A 15478-nucleotide genomic window follows, 5' to 3' on the forward strand; every position below is an offset into this window, starting at 1 on the left:
CTTCATACTTTAACTGTTTTTGATTTAGGATTCCCGTTCAAAGCCAGCTCAGGCACCAAAGTGGGCGAGACTAATCTCCAATTAACTACCAGAAAACCAGAAGTAGTGCTGGGATCAACTGGTAGACCACTAGCCTTCAGCTTGAAGAGCTTGGAAGGACAGAGCCCGGGCTCAGAGTTCAAGCCCTGTGACTGACAAAAAAAAAAAAAAAGAAAAAAGAAAAAAGAAAAATTTGGCTGGGAGTGTGGCCTAGTAGTACATGCACAAAGCCCTGGGTTCAAGTCCTTGGTACACAGAAAAAGCCAGAAGTGGTGCTGTAGCAAGAGGTAGAGTGCTAGCCTTGAGAAAGTTCAGAGTACTCAGGCCCTGAGTTCAAGTCTCAGGACTGGCAAAAAATAAAAGTAAATAAATTCAGCTGGGTGGTGGTGGCTCACACCTGTAATTCGAGACACTAGTCACTAGTACTGGCACACACATACAGAAACACACATACAGAAAAAGTTCCTAAAGGCTACTATCTATAGTGAGGTCTCTTTCATTACATCTTACTAGGTTAACATCCAAAGAGGGCCTCTTCAGCCCACTAAATTGCAGTCAATCTGAAGCAAAACGACCAAGGAGACGCCAAGAAACTAATTAACACATTCCCAGTTTCACGTTTCTTCTTCTTGGGCCTTTTCTCAAGAACTGAAAGAACTCCTCTGAAATGGGTATTAGGAAAAGCTCTCATTAACTACTTTACAAAGTTATTTCACTTACATTCATCATAGAATCCATAAATGCGATTGATACTGGCACACTCATGGTTTCCTCTTAAGAGAAAGAAGTTCTCTGGATACTTGATTTTATAAGCCAATAGCAAACAGATGGTTTCCAAAGACTGCTTTCCTCTGTCCACATAATCTCCTAAGAAAAGATAGTTGGCTTCTGGTGGAAAGCCTCCATATTCAAATAGTCTCAGTAAATCCGTATACTGTCCGTGAATATCTCCTAAAAACAGAACAAGTCAGTTTAGAAAAACTGTTTAAAAGCTGCTTTTGTAAAATAGTTTCCAATGTTTACAACCTTATGCAATCCCTTCCCCCTTAAGTACAGGCTATACCCAGTGACTTGTATCAAGTAGGAGTCAACAAAAAACAGCCTGCTACTTCTAAGACTACATTATGAAAAGATTGTGACTTTAGTCTTGCTTTCAGTTTCACATCTTCTTTCACAATTGCTGATAAAGCCAGCTTTTTATGGAGTGGTTCAGGCAGCAAAGAACTGAGGGAGGTCTCTAGCAACAGACCGGAGACTTAAAAACAAAACAAAACAAAACCCACCAAATCCTTTCAACAGCTGAACCTTCAGGATTACTGAGGTCCCAGATTGGAACCTTATGGGAGAACCAGATCCAGAGAGCCAGCAAAGGTTGTTTTTGAATTCTCTGACTCACAGAAACTGGTGATAAATTGTTACAGTTTTAGAGTTATTGGTAGTTTAACTTAGGTTACTTTGATATATCAAACATCAGGAACTAAGAAATAAAGAGTACAAATAACTTCCATTACCTTCAAGTTATTTCTATATTAAATAATATTCCAAAGAATACTGATTTTTTTTCTTGGTCTAATAACATATCTTAAAATACTGTTTCATGATGCTGGACAACAGAAGCATGCTGTTTAAATGTTAGGATCATCTATAAATACATTTGCTTTTTGTAAAAATGACTGACCTTTTCAGCAATTTCTTAAAGGTGATACGCCAAGGTAATTAAAATATTTAACAAATATTTTTTTAGCTAAAAATTTCCTTATTAGCTGGCACTAGACAAAGGAACACCAAATACATGACTTTATGAACTACCAAAAGAAAAATGCAAGATATTTAAGACACACATCACTGTAGATCACTAGGAAACAAGAAAAAAATTTTGTACATAACAAATTATCTTTGAGCATAAGCTCAAAGAAATTAAAAAGTTATATCATGAACACTAATGACCACTATAATGTCACTGAGCTGGGTATATGTGGCAAACATCTGTAATCTTAGTTACTCAGAGACTGAGATCTGAGAATACAGTTTCAAGCCAGCCCAGGAAGTCTATGAGACTATTTCCAATTAACAACAAAATAAACAAAATAAACCCACAGGAGCTGTGGGTTGAGTGGTAGAGCCCTAGCCTTGAAGAAAAAAGAAAAAACAAAAAAACAAAACTTAGGGCAGAACGTATGCTTTGAGTTCAAGTCTCAGGACCAGCACACGTAAAAAGTAATAACCCACTCATATTTCATATGTATTATTTATACCTCTTCCTGTTTTTACGAAAACTACCAGAAAGTGTTACTTCCTATGAATGCTTTATCTGGTTTTAATAATGAGACTTAGACGGTAAGTTTTTGCTTTAGGCCAAAAGCCACTCTAAGACTTAAATGGCAACTCGTTTGTACAACTACTTAAATAGAAAAAAAATTAAATAATTACAGCAAGGTTTTACTATTACAGATATTGCCATCTTGACCTGCGGAATTTTGAATGAACTGGACTGTTCATTTCTCTATATACTTGAAAGCACTATATAACCAATATTTGATAATTCTTATGGAGTGGTCAGATTAAAAGTAGGCTTGTCTGAAATTGCACTTCCTTGATTATTAGTGAGCCAAGGACTTTACTTATCATTTTAATTTTTCCTAAGATTTGTCTTTTTCTGTTCTTACTGTATTGTCATTTCCTCATTCTACCAACTCTACATATTATGAATAGCAATGTCTTAGCCTGAAGTATCAAACATTTTCTTCTTGTTAATAACTTGTCTTTGTATGTGTGTATTTTGGTTGTGGGACTTGAACTCTGGTCTAGCTAGGCACACTGTCCCTGAGCTCTTCAGCTCAAGGATAGTGCTCTACCTCTACCATGTTGTGCCACAGCGCCACTTCCTCATTTGTCATTTTTAAGTTTCAATTTTTTTTTTGGCCAGTCCTGGGCTTGAACTCAGGGCCTGAGCACTGTCCTTGGACTTTCTCAAGGCCAGAGCTCTACCACCTGAGCCTCAGCACCACTTCCGGCCTTTTTCTAAGTATATGGTACTGAGGAATCAAACCCGGGTCTTCGTGCATGCTAGGCAAGCACTTTACCACTAGGCCAAACTCCTGGCCTAAGTTTCAATTTTCATACAACTTTTCCCAACTGTACCCAGTTACATACCACAAATTTTCAGTGGCGCTTCTAATTCCAACAGAATAGGCTGGCTGAGAAAGATCTCACGAGATTTAATACATAAGCCACGAACTTCTGCTTCAGTCATTTGCACGATTTTTCCTGGACGACATCCTCGTACTGAAACAATGTACAGAGCAAGTTAGTTTTCTAGAATTTATCCATAAAATAATAATCCTTAAAAAAGAATTACCTCCTATAATTTGCAAAACAGAAAAGTTATTCATTTTGTCAATTGTCCTACTGAGTTGTGTAGGTAATAGCAAGATTCTTCTATGATCTTGGCTTTATCATCAATATTGCTGGTTCCATACAAAGTTCCTCAAGTCTGATCCCAATTAAATGTAACCTTCTTCTTGGCTCTTTTAACAGCCAGCTTTTGGCTTAGGAGCACAAGAGACCTAAAAGTTTGGTTCAGGATAGCACTTGAAAGGCTCAGGCCTACTCATCCATCAAAATAAATCTACCATGTAGTAGGAAGCCAGAATATCATCACTAAAAATCCATGGTCATGAAGAAAGGGAGATGAAAAAAGTAATCAGAAAGTTATTTGAAATATTTCCTTAGAATATTTTTTAAATTTTATTTTTTATTGTTGGGGTAATGTACAGAGGAGTTACATTTACATTCATCTTGTAGTAGGTACATTACTTCTCACACACTGATACCGCTTCTCATAATTTTTGTCCCCATTTCTCTCCCCCCAGCCCCTCCCAATCATCTTGTTTTCCCCCCTTTCCTTTCCTATTTCAAATAAACAAATAAATGTATTTACAATATACCAGGTAACAAAGTCAGATGCAGTAACAATATGAGATTAGCCAAAGGGCAACAAAGAAAAGAGAAATAACACAGTAAGTTAAGAACAAAAACTACACACAATAAAGCTCTTACTTCTATATCCTAGAGATCTTTTCATTTAGTCTCATCCTATATGACCTTATGTACCAAGGTATTGTGCTATTGTAATCCTCTGCTAAGAAAGTCCTAGATGTGTACTAATTATTACAAATGAGGGAACCTATGTAGCCTATGTTCCTTTGGGTCTGGCTTACTTCACTTAATATGATTTTTTCTTTTTCCAGGTCTTTCCATTTCCTTACAAATGGGGCGATGCTGTCTAATGGCAACATAGAATTTCATTGTATAGAAGTACCACATCTTCTTCATCCAGTCATCTACTGGGTTGGTTCCATATCTTTGCTATGGCAAATAGTGCTGCAATGAACATTGTTGTGTTAGTGGTTTTAGTATGCTATTGTTTCTGGACGTTTGGGTAAATGCCAACGAGTAGAATTGCTGGGTCATTGGGGAGCTCTATGTTTAATTTTTTGAGGAATTGCCATACTGCTTTCCATAGTACTTCCTTTATGTGGTGCTACGGCTCAAGTGATAGAGCTCTGGCCTTGAGAAAGCCCAAGGACAGTGCTTAGGCCCTGAGTTCAAGCAAAAAAAAAAAAAATTGCTATATGTGCCAGATTATGTACCCCTACTACTTCTCATTTATAATTAAGTAAAACATACATTTATTGCTAAAAACTGCTGATTATTGACAGGTCAACAAATCAGGCTTAAAAAAGTTAGACCCCCTAAAGTATAAAAGCATACATTCCATCAATATCTTAACATTAAGTGTAACAAGAAAGAGCTAAGACAGACAATATAATAATGTTTTAGAAAACATGCCAATTAAACCAAGCACCAGAAGCTCATGTTAATAATCTTTGCTACGCCAGAGATTGAGATCTAAGGACTGGGGTTAAAAACTAGTGTAGGCGGGGCCGGGAGTTTGGCCTAGTGGTAGAGTGCGTGCCTAGCATGCACGAAGAACCGGGTTCGATTCCTCAGTACCCCACATACATATCAAAAAGCCAGAAATGGTGCTGAGGCTCAAGTGGTAGAGTGCTAGCCTTGAGAAAGTCCAAGGACAGTGCTCAAACCCTGAGCTCAAGCCCAGGACTGGCAAAAAAAAAAAAAAAAAAAAAAAAACCCAACAACAAAAAAAACTAGTGTAGGGGAAAAAAAGAACAAAAAACAAAAAAAAAACAAAAACACTAGTGCAGGGGGCTGGAAATGTGGCTTAGTAATAGAGTGCTTACCTGGCATGCATGAAGCCTGGGTTTGATTCCTCAGTACCATATAAGCAGAAAAAGCAGGAAATAGTGTTGTGGCTTAAGTAGTGGAGTGCTATCCTTGGGCAAGACACTCAGGAACAATGCTCAGGCCCTGAGTAGGCAGGAAAATCTTTTTCTCCAGTTAACCAATAAAAAAATGGAAGTGGGCCAGGAGTTTGGCCTAGCGGTAAGAGTGCCTGCCTAGCACGCTTGAAGACCGGTTTCAATTCATTGGTACCATATACATAGAAAAAGCCAGAAATGGTGTTACGGCTTAAGTGGTAGAGCTCTAGCCTTGAGAAAGTCCAAGGACAGTGCTCAGACCGAGTTCAAGCCCCAGGACTGGCAAAAAAAAAAAAAAAAAAAAAAAAAAAAAAAAAAGAGTTAAAAAAAACTGGAAGTGGAGCTCTGGCTTAAGGTAGAGTACTAGTATTGAATAAGCTTACAGATAGAGCCAATGCAATCTGCAAGATGGACAGATATAATGTACACACAGACATCCCACCCCCCAGTTAATAAGGCAATTTCTGAAATTCAAGGATCAGAAAACTGCTGATAAGTTATAGGAATGTATATTTTTTACATTAGCTCAAGTTCTCAAACATCAGTTACCTATTTGTGATATGTTATTTAGGTTTTTTCTTGGGGGGGGGTAACAAAAATGGCCAACTTTGTGCTTAATATATTATTTGTAGACTAATGGGATAGCACAAGTGACAAAGTGCTTGCCTAGCGAGTTCAAGGCCTTTGGGTCCCCCCCGCCCGCCCGGGTACTGGGGCTTGAACTCCGGCTCTGACCCTGAGCCTCTCTGTACTCAAGACTAGAAGTCTGCTACTTGAACCACAGTACCATTTCTGTTTTTTGTTTTTTTTTCCCTGAGTATTTTTTTTGGGGGGGGAGGGATAGAGAGTCTCATGGAATTTCCTACCAGGACTGGCTTTGAACCACAATTCTCAGATCTCAGCCCCCTGGAGTAGCTACTCATACTTGGCTGAAATACCAGTCAAAATTTATGAATAATTATTAAACTTGGCATTAATTTTTAAAGGGTGATGTACAGAGGGGTTACAGTTACACACATAAGGTAGTGAGTACATTTCTTATTGAACATTGTTTTATGCCCTCCTAAGATACACATCTTTTTCCAGTTAATATCTCTGAAGGTATGAGATACCTTACAGTCAGTAACTTCATAGAATATTTTCTTCTTCCTTACTGATAGAACATTCATAATCTTTTTTTTTTTTTTTGGTTGTTTGTTGTGGGACTTAAATTTAGGTATTGTTTCTGAGCCTTTTCGCTTAAGGATAGTGTTCTGTCCTGCTTTCAACCCCAGTGCTACTTCCAGTTTTCTGGGAGTTAATTGGAGAGTCTCATGGCCTTTTCTGCCCAGGCTGGCTAAACTGCGATCTTCAAATCTCAGCTTCCTGAGTAGCTAAGATTACAGGAGTGAGCCAACAGTGCCCAGCTCATAATCAATTTTTCTAGATGTTTTCACTAAGCAAGTTATTCCATCCTAAAAATTAATTTGCTGAATGTTTGGTAAAATTATGACAGATGCTTCAGAGCAAGCCCAGCAGCTCTTTTGAAATCCTAGACATGATCTAATTCCTAAAAGCACTTCAAATTCTCAACATCTGGGGAAAAAGGGGGTGGGGCAAGAAGCCAATGGCCTTGTTCATCACATGATTACAAGGGATTCCAGTGACTTGTATGATTCTAAAAAGGGCCTCAATGAATTATGAAGATACTATGTATCTGTGTACTTCACTAGGTACAAAGTTTCAAGTATTCAAAAGGGAAGTATCTCCACTAAATGACAGAGATTAATTTGTACAAGATCAAGAAATGATTTTACAAGGCTGAAAGAAATGAAAACTGACAGAACAGCACAGAAGCAGTATTCTAAAAAAGACCACTATTCTTTTCTCTTTGCCACATAAAATCTGGGGCCCAAAATTTTCCTGGGTGAGCTACAGAGTGTGTCTCAAGCAATAGAGTACCTGTCCAGCATGAAGACCTAGGTTCAAAAAAATTTTGAGGGCCAGGAGTTTGGCCTAGTGGTAGAATGCTTGCCTAGCATGCACAAAGGCCCGGGTTCGATTCTTCGGTACCACATACATACAAAAGAAAAAGCCGGAATGGTGCTGAGGCTCAAGTGGTGGAGCTCTAGCTTTGAGAAAGTCCAAGGACAGTGCTCAGGACTGGCAAAAAAAAAAAAAAAATTTGAACTCAATGACAGATGCTGGTGGGGTTGTGGAAAAAAAGGAACCCTAATGCACTGCTGGTGGGATTGTAAGCAAGTTCAGCCACTCTAGAAAGCAGTGTGGAGGTTTCTTAAAGAACTGAAAATAGACCTTCCCTATGATCCTGCCATACCACTCCTGGGCTGCTATCTATCCTGAACATCCATCATAACCCAGGATATGATTAGGACACCTGCTCAGTATGTTCATCTCTGCACTATTCACAATAGCCAAGCGATGGAAACAATCCAGATGCTCTACTGCAGATGAATGGTTACAAAAAATGTGATATATATATATATATATATATATATTATACAATGGAATTCACATAGCCAACAGACAAGATAAAATAATGGCATGAATCATGTTGAGTGAGACAAGTCAAGACCAAAGGAACAAAAGGCGCATGGTATCCTTAATATGTGGACATTAGATCCAAACAGTACAAGAGAGAGGACTCGGACTCAATATTTGTGTACCCAATACTATGGGCATGGTATTAGAAATATAAGCACAACTACATACACATAGAAATTTATGACTCTATAGACATAATGTTTTATTACATAGATTAATATATGTGACATACAAACCGTCAGCCTAATTTTATGTTCTAAAATCTAAGTGCCAGTGATTGTATATAGAGATTCCCTTCTTGAATACTTGTTTGTTAAACACGTCATTTGAAATATGATGTAAAAATCAATACCAATAAATTCTTTAATAAAAAAAAAAAACCTCCACTATATTGGGGCCGGGAGTTTGGCCTAGTGGTAGAGTGCTTGCTTAGCATGCATAAAGACCCGGGTTCGAGTCCTCGGTACCACATACATAGAAAAAAGCTGGAAGTGGTATTGAGGCTCAAGTGGTGGAGCACTAGCCTTGAGAAAGTCCAAGGACAGTGCTCAAGCCCTGAGCTCAAGCCCAGGACTGGCAAAACAAATAAACAAAACCCCCACTATTGCAGAAAAGTAACACACTCCTGGGAAGAATTTCAGTCTCTAGCAATTTGAAGTCAAACAAGATCTCATTATAGCAAATATATAATATACTGTTAAAAGTAAAATGTTTTGAGTTACAATATTCAAATGAAAGTCCACTGACTCTATGTGTATAACTCAGTGAGTTTTTCACTGTTATAGACCGAGTAACCACCATCAGATAGATGGTTCTTACAACTCTGAAGGTTCTTTTGTGTTTTAGGCAATAATAGCAATGTCTAACATCAATATTATTTCCTTTACAACAGAGAAATGACTTATTTTTTAATTTTAGACAATTTTAAACAAAAAGTATGTTGTATTTTCATAAGATCCACTATCTAATTTTAACTGTAATTATGTTTGGCAATAATCTAAAGTATTCTATTGTATATATGGAAAAGCCACAATGTATTTCCACTTTGCAGATACGATGAGCATTCATATTCGTGCACATTTCTCTTGGGTATTTCTACAAGAGCAGAATTAATACGCCACAGAGAAGGCCTATTAGTTTAAGATGGCAGATACTACCTGTTTCTCAAAGTGGTTGTACAATTTTTTTTACAATCCCACGAACAATATTACTCTTTGCCAACCCTGGGTGCTTTCTATGGCCAGTGTCACTATGAAGTTCAGGCTGGCCTCATGACAGTCACATTAATGGATCACAGAGGAAGTTTAATTATACCAATTTATAATCCCACAAAACTCTACACTTTGTAAACACTGGGTATTTTCAGCATTTTAAAGTAATTATGAGGTGGAAGGGAAAATGGGAGTAAAAAAGGGTGGGAGTAACAATGTTTGACAAAAAATGTACTCACTAAGCTGGGCATGGTGGCTCATGCCTATAATTCTAGCTACCCAGGAGGCTGCGATCTGAGAATCCAGGTTCAAAGCCAGCCCTGACACAAAAGGACCTGAGACTCTTATATCTAATTAACCACTAGAAAACCGGAACTGGTGCTGTGGCTCAAGGGGGAGGGTAGGGAGGTAGCCTTGAGCTGAGGAGCTCAGGGTCAGCACCTAGGCCCAGAGTTCAAGTCCCACGACCAAAGGAAAACAAAACAAAACAAACAAATAAAAAAGAAATGTACTATCTTATGTAGCTATAAGCCCTCTGTATATTACCTTGACAATGAAATTAAAAAATAATTTTGAATAGAAATTCTTTAATGAGGGGGCTGGGAGTTTGGCCTAGTGATAAGAGTGTTTGCCTAGCATGCATGAAGACCTGGGTTCAATTCCTCAGCACCCCACATACATAGAAAAAGCCAGAAGTGGTGCTGTGGCTCAAGTGGTAGAGTGCTAGCCTTGAGAAAGCCCAAGGACAGTGCTCAGGCCCTGAGCTCAAGCCACAGGACTGGCAAAAAAAAAAAAAAGAAAGAAATTCTTTAATGATATATGAAAAAAAAGAAATTCTTTAATGAATCTAATTACAAAACATTCACAATAAATCATTTAGTGTTTTCTTCATGGAATTTTTGCCTTATCTATTTTTGCCTTTTCTTATTTATGTACATGATACACTTTTTCTCTAATTTGAAATTTAGTCTTCTATGTCCTTAAATTTAAAGCAGGGCCTTTGTAAACAGTAGTTTCTGTGAACCTGGTCTTAATTTCAGTGCTTGTTTCTTTTGTATGAATTACTATAATTATTGACAGTGTTAGGCTTAGGTATATATTATATCATCCTGCCAGTAAAGTTTATCCTATTTGTTCTGCTTCTTTTTCAAATTTCTTTGGAGTACTCAACTTATTCCATTTTCTTTCTTATTAGTACTCTAAATATTACAAATGAGCTTCCATAGACATCATGGATCATTTTCGCATAGTTTAACCTAAGTCACAATAGTAATTGTAAATAATCCAAATAGATTTATATATAATTTATCCTTATTGTTGTTCCATTTTGCTCTGTAGTTCTTTGTGGAATCATTTTTTCTCTCTCTTTTTGTCAGTCATGAGGCTTGAACTCTGTGCCTGGGTGTTGCCCCTAAGCTCTTGGCTCAAGGATACTGCTCTACTACTTGAGCCACAGTGCCACTTCTGTTTTTCTGGTGGTTAATTAGAGATAAGCGTATCATGGACAGACCTTCATGCCTGGGGCTCGCTTTGAACGGCAGTCCTCAGATCTCAGCCTCCTGGGTACCTAGGATTACAGGCATGAGCCACTGAAGCCTGGCTTTGGAATCATTTTTGTTTTAATAGGAAGAATTTCTTTTAGTATTTTCCAGTGTCATTTTTTAGTAATATTTTTTTCAGCTTTAGTTTGTCTTTATTTTGCCTTCACTAAAAATTCTAGGTTAGCATTATTTTTTCTTTCAGTGCTTTAAAGAGCTTATTCTCGCTCTCTCCCTCTTTTTGCCAGTCCTGGGGCTTGAACTCTAGGCCTGGGCACTGTCCTTGGACACTTTTTGGTCAAGGCTAGTGCTCTGCCACTGGAGCCACAGCGCTGCTTCTGGCTTTTTCTGTGTATATGGTAGATCAAACCCAGGGCTTTGTGCATGCTAGGCAAGCACTCTACCACTAGGCTATGCTCCCAGCTCCTTATTCTCTTCCCCTTTCCTCTCCTCTTCCCTTCCTTCCTTCCTTCCTTCCTTCCTTCCTTCCTTCCTTCCTTTCTTGGTAGCAGAACTTAAAGCTTGCTAGGCACAAAGGTGGCCTACTATTTGAGCCACAACTTCATCCCCTTTACAATTTTATTTGTATTTATCCTATTGAGAATTCAGAGTTTCTTCTCTTTGTTTTCAGCTCTTTCCTTGTCATGGAAACAGAGCTGCTCAAAATTTCTAAGACTTGTATTATGCATTTAGGTCTTTCTACTGTGTTCCATATTTCTCATAATCTTTCCTACACTTTCTTATCTAGTCTATCTCAGCAGAGGAAACTTTCTTCCAAACTACTTATTCTAACATTACTATCTCTTCTGCTGTTTTTAATTTGCTGATGGACCCATTAAACACACACACACACACACACACACACACACACACACACACACACACACACACACACACACACACAGGGTTGCCTCAATTTGTAATTTTTCTGCCTCTGCCTCTAGGATTATAGGCTTATGCCACCACATTCAGCACAACAACCAAAATTTTTATTTATTTATTTATTTATTTTTGCCAGTCTTGGGGCTTGAACTCAGGGCCTGAGCACTGTCCTTGGGCTTTGCTCAAGGCCAGCATTCTACCACTTGAGCCACAGCACCACTTCCGGCTTTTTTTCAGTGTATGCGGTACCAAGGAATCAAACCTGGGTCTTCTTGCATGCTAGGCAAGCACTCTACCACTAGACCAAACTCCTAGCCCCCAAATTTTTAACTTTATAAATACATACATACATATATACACACACACATATGCACATATAATATATATACACATATTCATTTCAAAGTCGCTAATAAAATTCATCATCAGTTAAAGTTCTTATGTAATAACTAATACCTAAATGAGTTATGGATTGCTTTTTTCCTCAGTATATGAATAATTCAATTTTATTAGCATACCCTCTAGTATTTTACCATATACTGAATTATAAATCGAATTTTGTGTGTGTGTGTGTGTGTGTGATGGGGCTTGAACTCTGCCTGGGCGTGTCCCTGACCTCTTTAGCTGAATCAAATATTCTAAAAGCACTAACAGGGGTTGTTTTCTCAGTAGAATAACAGCAGCTCATCCACATTTTCTAGAAGGCTGGATCACTTCAGTTTTGCCCACTGTCTTAAGAGAGCAGCCTCAATCAAGCTTCAGTGCAAATTCGGTATATAATAAGACCCTTCTAATTGGCAGTGCTCAAATCTGCCTCTCTGGCACTAGAAGAATGCTGAACTATCTCTTCAGATCTTTGGCTTCCTAGCTATTATTTTCTGCTGCATTTCTCAGCATCTTCTTTTGTACATGTATACACCTAAAGTTAGTCAAGGGCTTCAAAGGGAACTGGATACAGATTTCCAGGTTAGTTTCCATGCGATTCCTCTTTTTTTTTTTTTTTTTTTTTTGCCAGTCCTGGGCTTGAGCTCAGGGCCTGAGCACTGTCCTTGGACTTTCTCAAGGCTAGAGCTCTACCACTTGAGCCTCAGCACCACTTCCGGCTTTTTTTGTATGTATGTGGTACCAAGGAATCGAACCCCGGTCTTCATGCACACTAGGCAAGCACTTTAACCACTAGGCCAAACTCCCAACCCTCTATGCGATTCCTTTCTTTAGTGGAGTTAAGTTTCAACTACTTAAGTAACTAACGACTTTTTTTTTTTGTAGTCCTGGGGCTTTCTCAAGGCTAGAGCTCTACCACTTGAGCCACAGCACCACTTCCAGCCTTTTCTATGTATGTGGTACTGAGGAACTGAAGCCAGGTCTTTGTGCATGCTAAGCAAGCATTCTACCACTAGGCCAAACTCCTGGCCCCCAACTAAAGACTTTTATCTTTCTTCTCCAGCCCAGTTAGACTGCCAGCTTATATCACAAATTAAGAAATGCTTCTGGCAAAAAAGTCCAGCTGACTTGATACTTCAAAAAAAATAAAACCTCTTGTACATGACCTAAACCACTTGAAAAATGTAGAAAATTGTTCTTGAGACGTGTGTCATGCAAAAACATATCAGGCCAGATATGATCCTTTCTTTAGCTTTGTTTTGCTGAACCCTGGAACAGTTTTTCTTTTTTCTTTTTTTTTGCCAGTCCAGGGTCTGAGCACTGTTCTTGGGTTTTCTCAAGGCTAGCACCTCTACCACTTCTGACTTTTTTCTATGTATGTGGTACTGAGGAATCAAACCCAGGACTCTATGCATGCTAGACAAGCACACTACCACTAGGCCAAATTCCCAGCCCCTGAAATAGTTTTTCTACCTTCCTGTTATAACCATGATTGTATAAATTAACTTAGAAGTCAGCAAACCCTGATTATTTCTACTAAAGTTGTGAGTGATAATATAAGGTGAAATAATTGGGTTAAGTCTCATTGTGTCTAATCCCTGGAAAAGTATTTCTCAAAAATATTAACAGGGACCGGGAGTGGGGCCTAGTTGTAGAGTTCTTGCCTAGCATGCATAAAGACCCAGGTGTGATTCCTTGGTACCACATACACAGAAAAAGCTTGAAGTGGCACTTGGCTCAAGTGGTAGAGCACTAGACTTAAGAAAGCCCAAGGACAGTGCTCAGGCCCTGAGTTCAAGCCCCTGGACTGGCAAAAATAAAATAAAAATAAATAAAATTGTGTGAAAATGGCACGATGGCTCAAAGAGTAGGGTGGTAGCCTTGAGCTGAAGAGCTTAGGGACAATGCCCTGCCCTGGCCCAGAGATCAAGTTCCATGACCAGCAAAAAAAAAAAAAAAAAAAAAAAAAAAAAAAATTAATGGAACCACTTGAATTTTTAATATATAAGCCAACAACCACATTCTATATGTTTAGGTTCTTATTTGAGCAGCTATTCCATTGTTTGAAGACAAAAATAAAGAACAGGTCTGACTGAAATCAGTCTCAAAAAGACTCAGTTGTTAACCACATGAAATCATTAATCAATGACCACTTAATTATGTTTGGTTGGAAAAGGCAATGAAATGTGTTGTGAGAAAATACTATTAGTTGTTCTGCAAGAACAATGGCTACGGGGCCGGGAGTTTGGCCTAGTGGTTAAAATGCTTGCCTAGCATGCATGAAGACCCGGGTTCGATTCCTTGGTACCACATACATAGAAAAAAGCCGGAAGTGGTGCTGAGGCTCAAGTGGTAGAGCTCTAGCCTTGAGAAAGCTCAAGGACATTGCTCAGGCCCTGAGCTCAAGCCCAGGACTGGCAAAAATAAATAAATAAATAAATAAGTAAGTAAGTAAATAAAATTAAAAAAAAAAAACATAGGAAAAAAAAAAAGAACAATGGCTAAAGATTTGAGGACACCGGGATCAATGTCAACAATTAAAGCACAAGATAGGGCAGGGAATGTGGCTTGCCCTGGGTTCCTCAGTACTACATAAACAGAAAAAGCCAGAAGTGGTGCTGTGGCTCAAGTAGTAGAGTGTTAGCTTTGAACACAAGAAACTCAATCCCCAGAACTGGCAAAAAAAAAAAAAAGGGGGTCAAGCAGTTGATATACTTTTAATTCATTCAAAACTTGCCTTGTATGAGCTTTGTATACTATTCCTAATTGTTTGAAAATATATGTACACAAATGTTTTTCTGAATAGGTCTAGAGTTTTTATGAATTCTCCACCAAATGAAAAATCATTTCAGGCACACTAGCAACTAGCAGGTGTAGTAAGATTAAAGTGACAGGTATAAATGAAAGCTGGACATTTCAGGAATAAAGTGCCCTAGCATTATGGTTCTCCTTTTTCACTGGGTTGACATCTGCATTCATGGTGTAAAAGCAAGGATGGGTAAAATTTCTGGTACCATAACATATACTAAGGTAACCAAAGTATATCTCAAGTCATAATATGTGGCTCACATATTGCAGTGAAACGGAAAGAAGGCCAGCTTCACTTAACAATGCCTAATGAAGCAGTAAAAATGATCAGTTTTATTAAACCTCATATGTTCTATGTGAGAAAACAGAAAAAGTATCCTAAAATGCTTTTGCTACACTCTATAACAAAATGTTTCGTTCCAAGCTGATATAGTTGCTTTTTTTCCCCACAAATATTTTTACTGGAAAGCACAACTGACAAACTATGGCTATTCAGACATATATCTAATATATACTCTTGAAAGTAGGGCTGTCATTTAGAGAAAATACAGTGGCCAATAATAAAATTCTAGAAACTCTGTATCAACCATCATGAAGCTGATAACATCTCTAGATGTTAATACTGTTTATAGTATTAATAAATGTGACTTTCTTGTAGTATATGTTTGTCAACAGACATCTGTATGAGTGTAACCAGTTTCCAAATGACTAATTCATGTCACAAAGTCAT

At 38.2% G+C, this 15478-nt stretch overlaps 1 protein-coding gene across 2 annotated transcripts in view; it reads right to left on the bottom strand.

Annotated features, from left to right (window-relative positions):
- Positions 1-15478, bottom strand: part of Ppp1cb (protein phosphatase 1 catalytic subunit beta) — a 37204-nt gene that overhangs the window by 13475 nt on the left and 8251 nt on the right. For both annotated transcript variants that reach the window (XM_090337235.1, XM_090337233.1), the window contains exons 3-4: positions 3193-3324; positions 760-990 (exon numbers count right to left, since the gene is read on the bottom strand). In XM_090337235.1, the coding sequence (XP_090193361.1) occupies positions 760-990; positions 3193-3324 (363 nt within the window). The remainder of the gene's footprint in view (positions 1-759; positions 991-3192; positions 3325-15478) is intronic.

Source organism: Megascapheus bottae, chromosome 7 (genome assembly GCF_031878675.1).
Source record: "Megascapheus bottae isolate mThoBot1 chromosome 7, mThoBot2.hap1, whole genome shotgun sequence".
Lineage (NCBI taxonomy): Eukaryota > Metazoa > Chordata > Mammalia > Rodentia > Geomyidae > Megascapheus > Megascapheus bottae.